Source organism: Ananas comosus, linkage group 14 (genome assembly GCF_001540865.1).
Source record: "Ananas comosus cultivar F153 linkage group 14, ASM154086v1, whole genome shotgun sequence".
NCBI lineage: Eukaryota > Viridiplantae > Streptophyta > Magnoliopsida > Poales > Bromeliaceae > Ananas > Ananas comosus.
In genome coordinates, this window is record NC_033634.1 from 11438733 (window position 1) to 11453707 (window position 14975).

The 14975-nt window shown below is 39.1% G+C and overlaps 2 protein-coding genes across 4 annotated transcripts; both read right to left on the reverse strand.

Moving 5' to 3' along the window:
• Positions 741 to 2563, reverse strand: LOC109720194 (UDP-N-acetylglucosamine transferase subunit ALG13 homolog). The gene is made up of 3 exons (XM_020247113.1): positions 2333 to 2563; positions 1591 to 1919; positions 741 to 1046 (listed from the first exon to the last, which is right to left on the reverse strand). Exons 1-2 carry the CDS (start codon positions 2436 to 2438, stop codon positions 1657 to 1659), a joined length of 369 nt encoding a protein of 122 aa, XP_020102702.1. The 5' UTR covers positions 2439 to 2563; the 3' UTR covers positions 741 to 1046; positions 1591 to 1656.
• LOC109720193 (H/ACA ribonucleoprotein complex non-core subunit NAF1-like) lies at positions 2835 to 13072 on the reverse strand. 3 transcript variants are annotated; one of them, XR_002218879.1, is made up of 8 exons: positions 13058 to 13072; positions 12102 to 12937; positions 11882 to 11959; positions 10113 to 11257; positions 9579 to 9630; positions 9170 to 9506; positions 7692 to 7945; positions 2835 to 2892 (listed from the first exon to the last, which is right to left on the reverse strand). XR_002218879.1 is itself a non-coding variant. In XM_020247112.1 (6 exons), the coding sequence occupies exons 2-5, from the start codon at positions 12891 to 12893 to the stop codon at positions 9609 to 9611; spliced, it is 2037 nt and encodes a 678-aa protein (XP_020102701.1). In that variant the 5' UTR covers positions 12894 to 12937; positions 13058 to 13072; the 3' UTR covers positions 9033 to 9506; positions 9579 to 9608. The 3 variants fall into 3 exon arrangements, 1 of the variants encoding a protein (XP_020102701.1); XR_002218880.1 differs by lacking the exon at positions 7692 to 7945 and having other exon boundaries at positions 2846 to 2892; XM_020247112.1 differs by lacking the exons at positions 2835 to 2892; positions 7692 to 7945 and having other exon boundaries at positions 9033 to 9506.

Genomic DNA, 14975 nt, shown 5'->3' on the forward strand with positions numbered 1-14975 from the left:
TTTCAGGTGAAAAATTGAATGGGAACCCCTCAACTATATGGAAATTTGAAAACCACCACTCAGTTTGAAGTCTTCTCTGGAGACCAAGAATCGATTCCGCCCTTCCTTTTCTGCTCCTCTCGGAACCGGTTTATTCGAGCTAAACGGGTATGGATTTTTATGGGTATAGAAAATAAAAACTCGACAGATATGGATACGGATATGAATTTTGTATTTACCCATCCGAACCCGAACCCGAACCCGACTCGAACCCGAATAAATTATATATATATACATAAATTTATTTTTATTTATTTATATAATATATAAAATATTTAATAATTTTTATCCCTTAGATCTTCATTCAACGGTATGGATTTTTAAAACCCGCCGAGTTTGGATCTAGGTTCGAGTTTCAGGTTTTTGGTCGGGTACGGATATGGGTATGAATTTTTAAAACCCACCAGGTTCGGGTCTGGGTACAGGTTTTAATTTGGTTTCCGAGTTCGGGTTCGGGTTTTTAAAAACCCGACCCGTTGACATCCCTAGTTAGAACGTGGAGAGAGAATATGAAGAAAATAAGAAACTAAGATAGAGGGTGGAAATGAGCTTTATATGGGCCAGATAATGGATTCATGGGCCGGGCCTAATACAATGTTAAGTAAATTATTTCAACTGCCCTTTTTAGGCCACTGAGTTATTTAGAATCTAAGTCCGGCCCAATATACATTTGCGGGGGCCTCATACTACGCAAAAGTAAGTAAGAGTCAATCAAATGGACCTCCACGGAGCCCAGACAAAAATGGACCCACTAACAGCCCACGCACTGAATTCGAAATTGACTCAAATTCGCTTGCTTGTGAAGCGTTTTAATAGATCTCGGCAGTGATACAAACTGGGAAGAGAGAGGGAAAAAAAAAAACAAAAAAAAAAAAAAACAAGACCACTATTATTCTGGCATCAAAATCTTTCGCTGTGGATTCAATTTTAGGCAGCGGGTTGGTGAAGTTCTAATTGCCGACCCCCGCAAGCTCTTTCTCCGCAGTAGATAACACCAGCTCCTGAGGCTGCAATTTGAAAGAAACTCATTATATTGAATTTTCCTCCAATAAACTTGCTCGATAAATGTACTTCCCTATTTACTATGCATGCGGGTTAAAACAACATGAGAAAGCCACGCTAGGGTTGACGGAGGGTTTGGCGACTTAAAGCTACTGGGAGTTGCAAGAGGTTGGAATTATGGAATCAAGTGGAAACTGGATAGTGCTGGAGAATTCTATTGCATGGTACCACGCTAACCCCCTTCTTATTGTGACCCACCCGGCCACGATGGCTCCGAACCACTAAACACTTCCTCTCCACCGATGTCAGTAGATCATCTTATCTTATACAATACAATCTCGAGTGCCACATGAGGTCTATATTTACATTTGTATTTTCAATTAAATGCATATGGTTTGCCTAGATGCTGAGAAAGTACTCGTAATCATCTAGGCCCTTGATTTGTGGGTTTTATATGACAAGCCAAGAGCCCAGATGATTGGAAACATCAGTTCAGGTGCACCCAAGCTGTTAAACCGCAAGCAAAAAGGCTCATATGATTAGGAATACCTATTCGGAGCACCGCGTTGGGATTGTTTACGCCGCCTTGTTTAGAGATAAACACTCGATCATCATTCATCGATCAGTACGGAATCCAAGGAAATTGTCGATTAACCTAGCAACAGGCAGCGCATCTCCAGGCATGTAAGGAACGAGAGATTCCAAATCCATGGCATCGATGATCTCGCAAAGTGTCTGGGGGCGGGCACAGAAGAGGTGCTTCCGGTCTGCTGCAAGTTCCTCCGCTAACTCGCTCTGATGGTTGTCCATCAAATCCTCATTCACCACCACAATTAATGGCTTACCGAACCGCAATGTCTCGAATATGCTCCCTGAACCTGAAAAGCAGAAAAAGAAAAGATAAGACAATTAACAAATTGGGGAATTCTAGTAGCATGGTTTGGAGAAAAATCTGTATTATCAGCCCAGGTATTGACAACAAGATGGAATTAAATTGCAATCTTTCACCGCACTACATTGTGGCCTGCCAACAAAATGACATATGGTAGGGGCAAACACTTGTCTTCCTTTCTAGGAGAAGCAAAATATTACATGAGTACAACAGAAAATGGAAAAAAAAAAAAAAAAAAAAAAAAAAAAACTTAAGAACAGAAACATTAGCTAGAGAAATGTAAGCTAATCCATTTCATCTCCAACTAATATTGTGCATCTAAAAATCAGAAGCCCGTTAAAGGAGGTAAAAATGCTACCTATAAATTTTGCAAGCATGTTCAAAAAAAAAAATGTAGACCTGCATGGTTGATGATAAGAGATGCTGATCGCAGAAAATCAGCAATGCTTGGTGAGAAAGTGAAATAATCCACAGCAATCGATCGATCTTCTGCTGCAACCTGCATTTCAGTATACCTATGTGTCACGCCTCGCGACCAACCGCCAATTTGGACCGGGTCGCGGCGCCGCCGACAGACCGCCGAACGGACCGGGAATTTCCCCTGTACGCGGACAGAGTCTCCCCCGTACGTCCAAGGCGTCGCAATCCAAACAATCAACGAATGTTCCAATAAGGAACGGATATCAATCCAGATTGCATAAGGAAGTATCAAATACATAATCTACTTGCTATTACAAGAATTCATTTCACAATCACGTTATACATCACAGTTTTAGTTTACATTTTTACTTCCAAATTACAATCTTACTATTACATCAGAGTTTGATACATTTTCTTTTCTTGTCTTCTAGACCCCTAAGCTAGACTGTCTCAAGGTACTGCTACCTCGGTCTCTGTGGTGGGGCGCTATCTACTGAGCTACGCCCTCGCCTCGTGCTGCCGCGCCGCACACGAACGACCTGAAAACCCCAAAACAACGTGGGGTGAGAACCAACTCCATGGTTCCCAGTGGGTACGGCCACCCAAGGGAAAAGCTCGACCGATAGGTCTGCGTAGGCCCTGCAACATGTTAGTTCAACAATATACGATGGATATATATATTCAATTGAAATACATGTTATGCCTCACGATATGCGATATGTATCTTTTATGCTTTTCCATACTTTACTAGTAGATTGCTTGATTCTACTTAGCTACTTTAGCTCATTTAACAACGAGTAGATTATTTGAATTCTACTTTTACTTGGCTGCTTTAGCTCATAACTTTACTCTAAGGTTTCTATTACCTTAGGATCACAACACTAACCACTGGCTTCTAAGGTTTCTATTACCTTAGCTCAAGCCTCTATCTCTAGCTCATAAGGGTTTTTCTACCCTATCATAGCTAACCACCCGACTCGGCTTCGAGTCAATCATCCGCGGATAGCCCGCGCTCCGGCTGCTCAGTCAGCCTACCGCACTCACTCTGACTCAGCCTCCTAGCGGCGAAATCGTCGCACACGCTGAACACGGCTCGAGCCACAAGACTTAACCATCGGTGGCGATCACGTTGCACTTACCCAGCGAGAGCTCGAGACATGACATACCATCTGGCGGCGAACGAGTCGCACCACACCCAACAACGGTCATGTCAGACTCAGTCACCTGGAGGCACCCGCATCGTACTTACCCAGCATGGACTCAGTCTGCTCTGGCGGTCTGATCCTCAAATGGCTTAACCACTCTGGCGGCGAAATCGTCGCACAAACGCCAGCACAATGGTTCAAGCCCCGGGCGGTGATCTTTATGTGATCGCCCCCAATCTAACCTCTGTACAAAGCTCGGCGGCGAAATCGTCGCACGAACGCCCTAGCCCGTACAAGGAACATAGCAAAGTCCTGGGATTCCGGAATCCACTTACCACAGGTCGAGGGTTCCTAGCCAACCCTATACTGTCGACCTAGCTCAATCTAGTGGCTATACCACTATACTCATCAACCTAGGTTCCAACACTCTAGGTTCTATGTCCACATCACTTAACCTAGATACACTTGCTAGGTTCTTATCATCTTTGCCTAGATGTCCACTTCTAGGTTTATTAGTTCAACCTAGGTTTACTAACACTAGGTCAAATGCCACACACCTAGATTGTTCGACTCTAGGTTTACTAATCGACCTATGTTCTTTAACACTAGGTTAGATGCTACTCGATCTATCTGACAACCTAGTTGTCCAATCAACTCTATTTACACTAGAGTTATCATGTCACTTACTTAGCTCTCATGATGCTACTTTGCATTCTCTACTTTAACTAGCATTATATACATGCTATGCTCATTATGCTCTCTACTTAGCATTTCCATCTATGCATAATTAGTACATGCATTCTTTACATCAACTGGCATTAATTACTTAGCATGCTTTCCATTTAGCATTTGCATCTTATGTTAATCATGTTCTCTACTTAACATTTACTAGCATGGCTCTATGCATCATTATTTAACATGCATTTACACTATGCATTATTATCATCATGCATTCCAATTACTTGCTTGCATTATCTATTTATCATGCTCATCATGCATTCTTTACTTTTCTTGCATTTACTCTATGCATTGTTATTAACATGCATTTACTTTACATCATGCATCATTTAGCCTTGTCTACATGCACATGCATCAACGTGAGATTACATTGCTAAGACATAAAGGGCGACCTAGTCGCTTCGGTAAGCACAACCCACCTTAACTCGCGTTCCGATTGTTTGTCGACACTTGCAATCGGCCTCCGCGGCACCCGGTACCCGGTTTGGCCCGATCTCTCGCGCGACCACCCGAACGGCCTCGAATTCACGATCCGAAAATTAAAGGTCTTCGGTTATGTGCCACGATGCTTCAAATCTGTTTTCATGAGTATACGATGACGCCTCGGCCCTCCAGGCGGAAACGAAGCCTAAACGTCCGTTTCTTTAATAACTTCGCGTAGGCTCGACGAATAACCGAACCGACTTCGCCAACGCGTTCGCTTACCTAGCAATTAGGTTTACGAAGGGTCAAATTAGATCAAACCCCACCTAATTTGTAAACCCCCATTTTCACACCCTAGCCTCAACATATGCTCCAAACAATCCAAATATTAAGGATTTAACAAGCTAACTTCACATTAGAGGCTATTAGAACACTTAAACTTAAGGATTAAGCCAGATCCCAAAAGCTTACCCCAATGTGAACGCCGCAACGAAAACACGCTGCTCCAACGGGCGCACGAAAGCTCAATCCGTCGCCTCCAACGCGTTCGCAAGCTCGATCTCCACCAACGCCGCGAATTTGGGCAAGAAATATAGAGAGACAAGAGAGATATTTAGAGAGAGAAAGAGAGGGTTTCTCTCTCCTTCACCATGAACGTGCTCTTGTGGTGATGGTGGTCGGCTGATGGAGAGGGAGAAGCCTAGTAGCTTCTACTTATAGTCAACCCTCAATAGTAGCATACACTATTCACATCAGGCAGCTCCAAATCTGATATCTTTCGCCGGAACTCCCTGAATATCCGTTTGAGCTCAAATTTGACAGTCATATTCGGTTTTGCTTAACTTAACGAAAGAAATTTTAATCTTTCAGTTTCGACCCCGTTTGGTCACCGAAAGCTGTACCGAACTGTAATCTTTATCAGATAACTTTCGGATTTTATTTCTCACTCTACGGGGGTCAGAAAAATATGAAACCTTAAATCTAGCCTCATAAAAATATTTTTGACTTATCCTCCAATTTTCATAATTTTCTGAGACTGTGCATTTTCTGTTAATTCATCTGCCCCGCTTCTCACAGAAAATTCTAAATCTTCTGTTTTCGCTCCGATTTCAGCACAGGTCATTTCCAATCTATATTTCACTTCTCTAAACCCAATAAAAATAATATCTCACACTATTTTTATTTATTTTTAATTTTATATTTAAAGATCCGGTATATTACATTTCACTGCAACCTCACCGGAACCACTTAAATATACACCGTAACTTCATAGTTTTAGAAGTCCGGTACCTTACAATTAGTGTGATGATGATTGTATATCTACAGTATTGCTATAATACATAGTTTTGATTTTACTCTGATACCCGTTATTATTGGATTTAGTTAACTTTTTTTTAATAGGTTTTGTTGATACTTCGAATGTATAAGGTGTATCCTTGTGTTGTGCATGCGATGGGTTTGTTGATGTAACCTCGGCTTCCACTATAATCCGGGGCATGACAACTCAACATAAAACAACTTGAGTATAGTTTTTATTTAAGGTTTCATAGATAGGAAAACAAAGAGCTTTAAATACCTTTCAACTTAAATTAAAAATAAAAATTTCACTATTAAAATAGAAAAGATGTTGATCTTTTTTCTTGTTATGTAAAGACAGAGATTTTAGTTTTGAAATGGTGCTATGGATGCTGAATCGGTGAGTGGAATGTGATTACAAATTTGAGAAACGGGAGAAAGAGTAATTTAGTTTTACGGATGGGAGTACGAAGGGAAAAGTCGAAAAAGCAAAAAACGAAGATAGTTTTGAGTGCTCAAATTATTATTGATGTCTAATTTTTATCTTTATTACAGAAGTTTAATTTTGTGGTGAATAATATGACACATTTATCATACAAGTTCTACAGCAACTATATTTTTTTATAAAAAATATATATATATGAGAAATACGATCTTTTATTCAAACTTTTAAATAAATAAAAATAAATTATGTATATATATAATTTATTCGGGTTCGTGTTCGGGTTTGGGTCAGGTAAATACAAAATCCATACCCGTATCCATATTTGTCGGGTTTTTATTTTCTATACCTATAACCGAATCCATACCCGTTTAGCTCGGGTAAACCCGCCCCGTTCGGGTTCAGGTAGGGGTGTAAATGAGCTGAACACGAGCGAGCTGGGGTCGGCTCGTGTTCGGCTTGTTTATTAAACGAGCCGAACACGAGCTGGCTCGTTAAAGTATCGAGCCGAAAAATTCAGCTCGTGTTCGGCTCGTTTAACGAGCCGAACACGAGCTGGCTCACGAGCTGGCGAACGAACAATAAATTAAAAAGAATTAGATTAAATATATATAAAAAATAAATTTATAAAATCTTATCTATTAGACTTTGATCTAATAGTTGAAACTTTACATATAAATGAGTCTTTTTATAATTAAACTCGCATTTATATTTTTATTTTGCTAAAAATTAAATAATAAAAATATATATTATATATAATTATTTATTTATATATAAAAATATAAANAATTGGATTATGATTAGACCGGGATTCCCGTATGTTACATATTTATATATAACTTAATGTAAGGATGTTAAATCACGTCCGTCCATCAAGGACGTGTCCAAATACATCCTAACCGTAAGATCTAAAATATTTTTATAGATCGACTTAAATAGATTGACCGTATCTTTATGGATCGCCTTGAATATATCACGTGGGCCACAACCAACAGAAATAAGACATGTTCTCTAACTCGAAGGATTGGCAAAGACATATATGTGAGAGCCATGACATGATGGCTTTGCAAGTTTCAACCCTAACTTCACATATCCAAATTCTTTCAAGAATCATTCTTTCATGGTGCCTCGATCGCAACATATTCCGCCAAAACACAGATCAACATTACAATAACTCTAATAACACACTTACATAGCTTCTAATCACACATTTTCTCGAGCATTACATCTACTATCTCGAGCGAAAAGAAATTAACGGAGGGACAAAAAAAAGAAAGGGGGGCAAAGGAGGAACCTTCGAAGGGATATAGGTTCCGCAGCCCATTTGGATGAGGAGATGGGTGAACCCCTTTCGCCATAGAGCTTCTTTGACCTTCTCCGAATCTACGGCTTCGACGAGGGCGTTGAAACAGGTCGTCCCCACCGTCACGAACACAATCCTCCTCCTCCTAGATTCTCCATCGCCGTTGTCGCCGCCGCCGCCCATGTCTCGTACCGCAATGAGCGTAGCCCCAATTCACAGCAATACGACCTTGATCTCCAAATTATCTAGAAAATTAGCCGGTAATTCGGATTAAGTATGAAACCCTAATCAAATCGACAGCAAAAGAAGAAGGGGGAATTAGGGATTGAAGCGATCGAAAGATCTAAGAAGAAGCGAAACACCTCGTGGCGATTTCTCTTCTCCATAGTTAGTTAATTCGGATTCGGCAAAAATTCGGTACGGGTATAATTCGGATAAAATTCGCTTTCTAATTTTTAAATTCGTTGAAAAAAAGGGCTAAAAAACGGATTCGCCAATTATTCAGATACGTGATTTATACGGATATTATACGTTCACCAATTAAAAATTCGGGATAAAAAATTCGGCTATTAAATTAAGTTTTTTTCCTCTCAAGATTATGCTATTAGCATAAATACTCATATGTTTTAAGAATATAAAAATAAAGAGCTACAAAATTAAACTAATTAAGTAAAAAAAAATAGTAAACTATATTATGCCTCAAAATAAAGAAATAATTAAGCAAATAATTATTTCGAACACTTTAGAACAATATTTGCATTTAAATTTTCCACTCAATTCTTCCGCGTGAATCCAAAACCTATCTTTCTTTCGAGCCATTTTTCTGCACAAAAAAATTAATAACTCAAATATTTCAAGCTCTACCACATGACCGCCTATCATGGATTCTTGAAAGAATAAAATTACATCGAAAGAATATTAGAATTACCCATCAATCATGCATCAAACATAACCTAACTCTTAAGTAATAAATCCCACTTCATTGGTTCTGAGTCTTCACTCTTCATCATACAGCAATAAGCAAATTAATGAATGTAATAACAATTAACAACAACTTAACTAGGACTAATATAGAAATCCGGAGCTTAGAGAAAGAGAAGGATTCTAAAGTTAGACATCTTCAATCTCTTATTCTCCAGAGTCCAGATCTTCGCATTATATAGTGAAAAATTGCTGCATTTCTAATACTAAAAAGTTATGTTTCAAAAATTAAGTAGAAATCCCACGGAATCATGAAATTGATTAGGTATGATACAAGATCATGAAATTGATTAGGTATAATGCAAGAGTTCCTGGTCCCTAAGTTAATTAAGATTATTTAGCACTATGTTTGGGTCTTCTTTGTGCATAACAGAGAATGGACAGATTCAATTAAGCACTCAGCCATTTGTGTATAAAAAAGTATCCATCAGATGGACTAAAAGCTTCCAACTTTTGATTTGAAGAACCACCGAAAACTCAAATCGTACCTGGTTTGTAAAGAACCACCTGATTACTGATCTATCGTTGGATAGCGGGCGGAAGCGGAAGCGGAAGCGGAAGCTTTAGAGGAAGAGGCGACGAGGAGGGTTTCGATTTCTGAAGAGTGAAGAACCCGATCTTCGATCTTCGATTTCTGAAGAGGAGGGCTTCCGATGGCGTTCGGCGACCGGCGACCGGCCGGAAGGGAAGAAGGGTGAGAAGTTAGGGCAAACCCTTTTTTTGGGATTGCATTAGCAACTTTCTTTTCCTTCCTAATCTAATTGGAGGAAGAAAGCACACAAGTATAATAGCATTCAAGCAGATGAACTTTGTTAGGTCCAGAACCTGAAAAGATGTGATTAGCATTGATATTGAAAATTCTCAGAATTCAATGATGACGACAAGCCCTTTGCTTACATGGTAATTAAGTGTGCAAGCAATCATTTGTCAATGGAGACAACATGCAAACCTGAGCATATTTACGAAAAGGTAGTCCTTTAGAGAAGACTGTAAAGGTGAGAACAGAGAGCAAAAGAGATGTACCATAAATAATTTCCAAACATGGAGATTCAGCTTTGAAATTTCAAACATAATCAGACGAAAAGAACTCCACCTCATAACATATATCAGAAGAGATGAATACAAGCAAGTTTAGGCATTACTTTTTGCTACTAAATAAGAATCATTGCTTTCCACAAATGTGGCTTTCCAAAAGTACCCAATGCCAACAAGAGAAGATGAGGTGCAGCAAATCAGAATTACAATATGAAAACTCTCGACTCTCATCATTAGTGTAATTAAAAAACACGAGGAGAAAGATCAACGGCCAAAACTTTCTGAAATACATGAAATCAGCACAAACAGTAAGCAACATAAGTCTCTCTAAATGACCTGCAAGCAACAAAACAAACTAGCTGACATAAATATTCATCAAAGATGGAAAACCTTTACCTATTTTGAGGCCGACCACCTGGGCCTCTACCTCTACCAAAGACATGACGACCTCCTCTTTGATGAGGCTGTTTACCACCAGACAATGAGGTCCCAAGATTAAATTGCACAGGGGTGTGTGCTCCTGCTACAGTGGGCAGTGGTTGTATATAATTCTGATCAGTAGGAAAACAAGAAATGCCTTGGCCTTGCATATTGCTGCAGCGAATTGGCACCTGGCCAAAGTTACCCTGTCCCATAGGCACGACAGTCATTACAGTGGGAGATGGATTCGCTGACCCACCAATCATTAATGGATTAGTAGGAAATCCAGTATTGGGAAAGAACTGCTGTTGACATGGCATTCCATTAAGGAGGAGATTTAAATTCTGATTCTGATGTTGTTGCTGCTGATTATTAATCTTCAGATGCTGGTTTTGCAACATATTTGTCACCATTCCTTGGATGCCCAGATTCTGCTGCTGTTGAGGAGGAAACACATTAGGCAAAAAAGCATTTGGTTGCTGTTGTAAGAACTGCAGAGATGGGTTGATTAAGCAGTTGCCCATCTGAGCTGCAATTGGAGCTGTAGGAACCATAGGACCCGTTGGAACTGCTGGAACCATAGAAGAAGATCTTATAAAAGAGTTTCCCGTTCCAAAAGAACATCCAGGTTGGCTAAAAGGTGCCGATGCATGAGGAAGCGTAGACAGCTTCTCCCTCTGAATGCCATGAACCTTAAAATTTGGCTTCTTATTTTCAAATTTTCTATTCCCATGTTGCTGCCTATCATTAGCACCCCTCTTTGCCTGTCTTAGAGATTTTCTGTACTCGGCTTCCTTCTCATCATCAGAGAACTCAACCTCATCATTTAGCTCTTCATCATTCTCGCCCGATGCATCATAGCCTTTCTTATAGAGTTCCTTTTCATTGAGAATGTGATTAGCAAACTCAGGAACAAAAGAGACAGGAGTGCCAGCACTGATCCCAGCAGGCAGCTCCTTGTCAGAATTGTATCTCACAACATAATAGGGATTCTTTACAGGTCCAAATATTTCATCAACGAGACCCAATGCTTTCCTGCTCTCTGATATCCAGAGAATAGAACCCTCGTTGAGAGGATTGTGTTTCTCCAAGCCCTCGACAATGACTCTGTCACCCAGCATCTGAAAAAATAAGAGAAGGAAATGGCATAGTCATACTAAAATTAGGGGGAATAGCGGCATGCTGAACATTATGCTTACCATCTGAACAAAAATCAACTTTTAGAGTAATCTAGATATACCTATTTAATATATGATCTCAACCAGTGCTTAAGTGTAACCTAGATATATCTATCTAAATACATGCTTTCACTCAGTAGTTAAGTGTAATCACATGTATAGTTATGCCTTCTCAACAAAGGCTAAAAGTTGCTTCCCAACAGCTTCAACATGTTCTGCTTGATGAAGAACAATGACACAAGCCTGTATGCAGGTAACCCAGACAGCAAAACTTACGCTTCCTATATGTCAAAAAATTAAAATTATAGACTTATGTTGGTACATGCTATTACTATTTTCACAATGTAAGAATGAATCTATTCCTCCTCATGTTAATCAACTTTCTGACACCTAAAATGCATGGAAGAATTGTGCTCTTTGTTGTTGTTTTTCTAAAAGAGTTTTTTTTTTTTTTTGGTGAAACACTAAACATTGCGACATCAAATTAGCCCTCTGCTTGCAATGGAAAAGATCGATAAAAATAAACAGAGAGAAAAGATTGGGCATGTTGGTTCAACAATAACTCACCGAGGAAATTACGCCAACAGGTAATGTCTGATGATGTGGTTCCAAGTGCACTTCAATTTTAGAAACTGGTGGGAGAACCTGCGGAACATGTTTTATCTATCATTAAACAAAATATTCACCCTAAACTTCGAAACCATATATGCAAAATAAAGGGAAAGACCAATTCACTTAGAAAAGAAAAGTTCAGACTAGCAAAATCAGGAAATGAACGGCATCATACCTCGATTTCATGCTTGGACCTGACAGGACCTTTCATAACACCCTCATCCCCATCACTGCCAATTATTTCACCGTCTTCGACATCTACTGCCTCATCCACCATTCTAGCTTCTTCTCCATCATTGCCGACGTCTTCTTCATCTTCTTCCTCTTGGCTACTTGTAGAGGAAGAAGAGTGCTGACTAGATGAATCCTCGTCGTCGTCGTCGTCGTCATCGTCGTCGTCATCATCATCATCATCATCATCATCATCTTCTTCAGACTCTGTTTCTCTGCTCTCTTGCTCCTCGCCAACCTGATCACTAACCACATGAACCTCAGAAACCACATCTTCTTTAGGTTCTTTCGCACCCTGATCCAATCCAGTTGTTTCTTCTTCGCCTGCAAGGCTACCACCGCTAGAACCCACTACAGCATCATTAACACTGCTACCAGTCACATTGATGACGCTATCCTTACTTTCCACCGCGTCTGGGCACGAATGAACAGTGCCGCAGTCGGAGTCTTCGACCAAGTTAACCTTGTTCATCTCCTCATGTATGAGCAAGCCCTTCGGTGCATCTTCCTTAGTCTCCAAATCGCACCTTTTGGCACCATCGTCATCGCCGAGCATCGCGGCGGAGTCGAAATCGAGAAGCCACTCCTCGACGGGGTCGAAGTTGGGGAGGAGAAAAGCGTCGACTTCGCCGTCGATCCGAGGATGAGGAGGAGGAGAAGAAGGGTCACGAGAAGGGTGGGCTCTGCCGTCGTCGTTTCTAATAGCAGGAGAGTTCCATGACCGTACCCCCACCATGGACGATGATATAGCGGCTATGGATTTGTGTGGAAGCTATGATGCTGTAGTAAAAAATAATAATAATAAAAAACCATATTATGCCTTAAAATAAAAAATAATTAAGCAAATAAGTTGCCAAAGATAATCCATATTTAAACATAAAATATAAAAGGTTCACATACAAACATAGTTAAAAACTAAATACAAGATGAAATTGACACTTTGTATAGTTGCCTGGTTGGCTAGAAAGAGCACCACAAGGCTCCATCAAATATATTGGAGGTTCTGAAATTCCTGGTACCTAAGTTAATTAAGATTATTATTTAGCTCTATGTTTGGGTCTTCTTTGTGCATGACAGAGAATGGACACATACAATAAGTTCCGATGGCGTTCGGCGACCGGCCGGAAGGGAAGAGGGCCGCACCGCCGCAGCCGCAGGGGTGAGAAGTTAGGGCAAATCCTTTTTTTGGGAGGGGTGGGGGTGGGACTCGTGGGAGGGAGAGGGAGGCGATTCTTTTCGCCTCCATTTGGTTCGGGGTTAAGGAAAAACTAGCTATTTCAGGAATAGAGTTAAGTTTGGAGTTAAAGTGGGGTTAAAGGTTTTTTGTGTTTGGTTGGGGGTTGGAGTTAGTTTAGAATAATGAAAAATAGTGTTTGGTTGGAGTAGGTAGGATAAGAAGATAATGATTGATAAAGAAGGATAGTGATTGGTTGGAGTAGGTGTGATAAGAAAGATAATGGGTTATTATGAATAGAAAATAGTGTTTGGTTGGAGTTTGGTGGGGTTAGGTGGGATTAGCTAACCCGAGATAATTTATTTGAGCTGGGGTTAGGTGGGGTTAGCTAACCCCACCCCTTAACCCCCAACCAAACAAGGGCGAAGGAATGGTTTTTTTTTTTTTTTTTTTTTTTTGGGTGACAAGGCGAAGCAAGTTTATCTGAGGTATCGTTTGGTTCGAAAATAAGTAAAGAATGGGTATTCCGAGAATAGATATTAATTGAGATACAAGTAGAAATTAGATTAATTTTACATTTAGATAAAAATTGAATTATTTTTAAAAATAAGAAAAATATCGTTTGGTTAGGTAAGATGAAAAAATAATTAAAATGGGTAGTTATTAAATAAAAAATAATATTATTATTTTTTTCTCTATACTAGAATTAAAATTTTTTATTTTATATTTATATTTTAAAAAATCAAAATTAAATTTTAAAATTTTAAAATTTTAAAATCTCAAATTTATAATTTTAAAAAATTAAAATTTTAAATTTTAAATTTTGTAATTTTAAAAATTATAAATTTTAATTTTTAAACTTACGAAATTTAAATTTTATAATAAATTAAAAATTCTTTCACTCACACACTCTCTCTCTCTCTCTCTCTCTCTTCACGGGTGGAACAAGCTGGGTTATCGCAGCTTGTTCCACCTTGAGATGGGAACACTAATTCCCTCCTTAACGGAAATAGCCAGCCCGTTAAGGAGGGAATTAGTGTTCCCACCATTTTTTATTTGTGTTTGGAGAATAAGGGTGGAATAAACCCTTTATTCCACCCTTATCCCCCAACCAAACATAGCCTGAAAGTTTTCTTTTTTCCTATTTTGGGCCACCTGAGAGGCCCACGAGTCTGCGTCACAGGATTGCAGGTCGCAGGAACCGGGCCCTTTTTCTGGGGTGAATTATTCGCGAATCGCATTTAATTCGCGAATAATTATTTTTACCCAAAAAACACGAATTTTTTCAAATTTTTGAGAAAAATACGAAAACGACTGTTTTATTCGGCATTTCAAAAATTCGCGAATAATTCGCGAATTAACTAACTATGGTTTGAACTAGAATTACTTCAAGTTAAAATTTTTATTAAATTTAGTAACTCTATCAGTTTTTAGTTATTTTAAATTTATTTGCTAACAAAACTAAAATCGTTAAATTTGACAAAATCATTAAAGTTGATAAAATTTCTAATATATTTGCCTACAATCACTTAATTTTCAAAATTAAAAAATTAAAAGGTCCACCCAAAACTTTTAAAATATAGGATCCAAATTTAATTTCGACTTAATTACACTCTATTATATTATACTTTATTATTTTTTTTC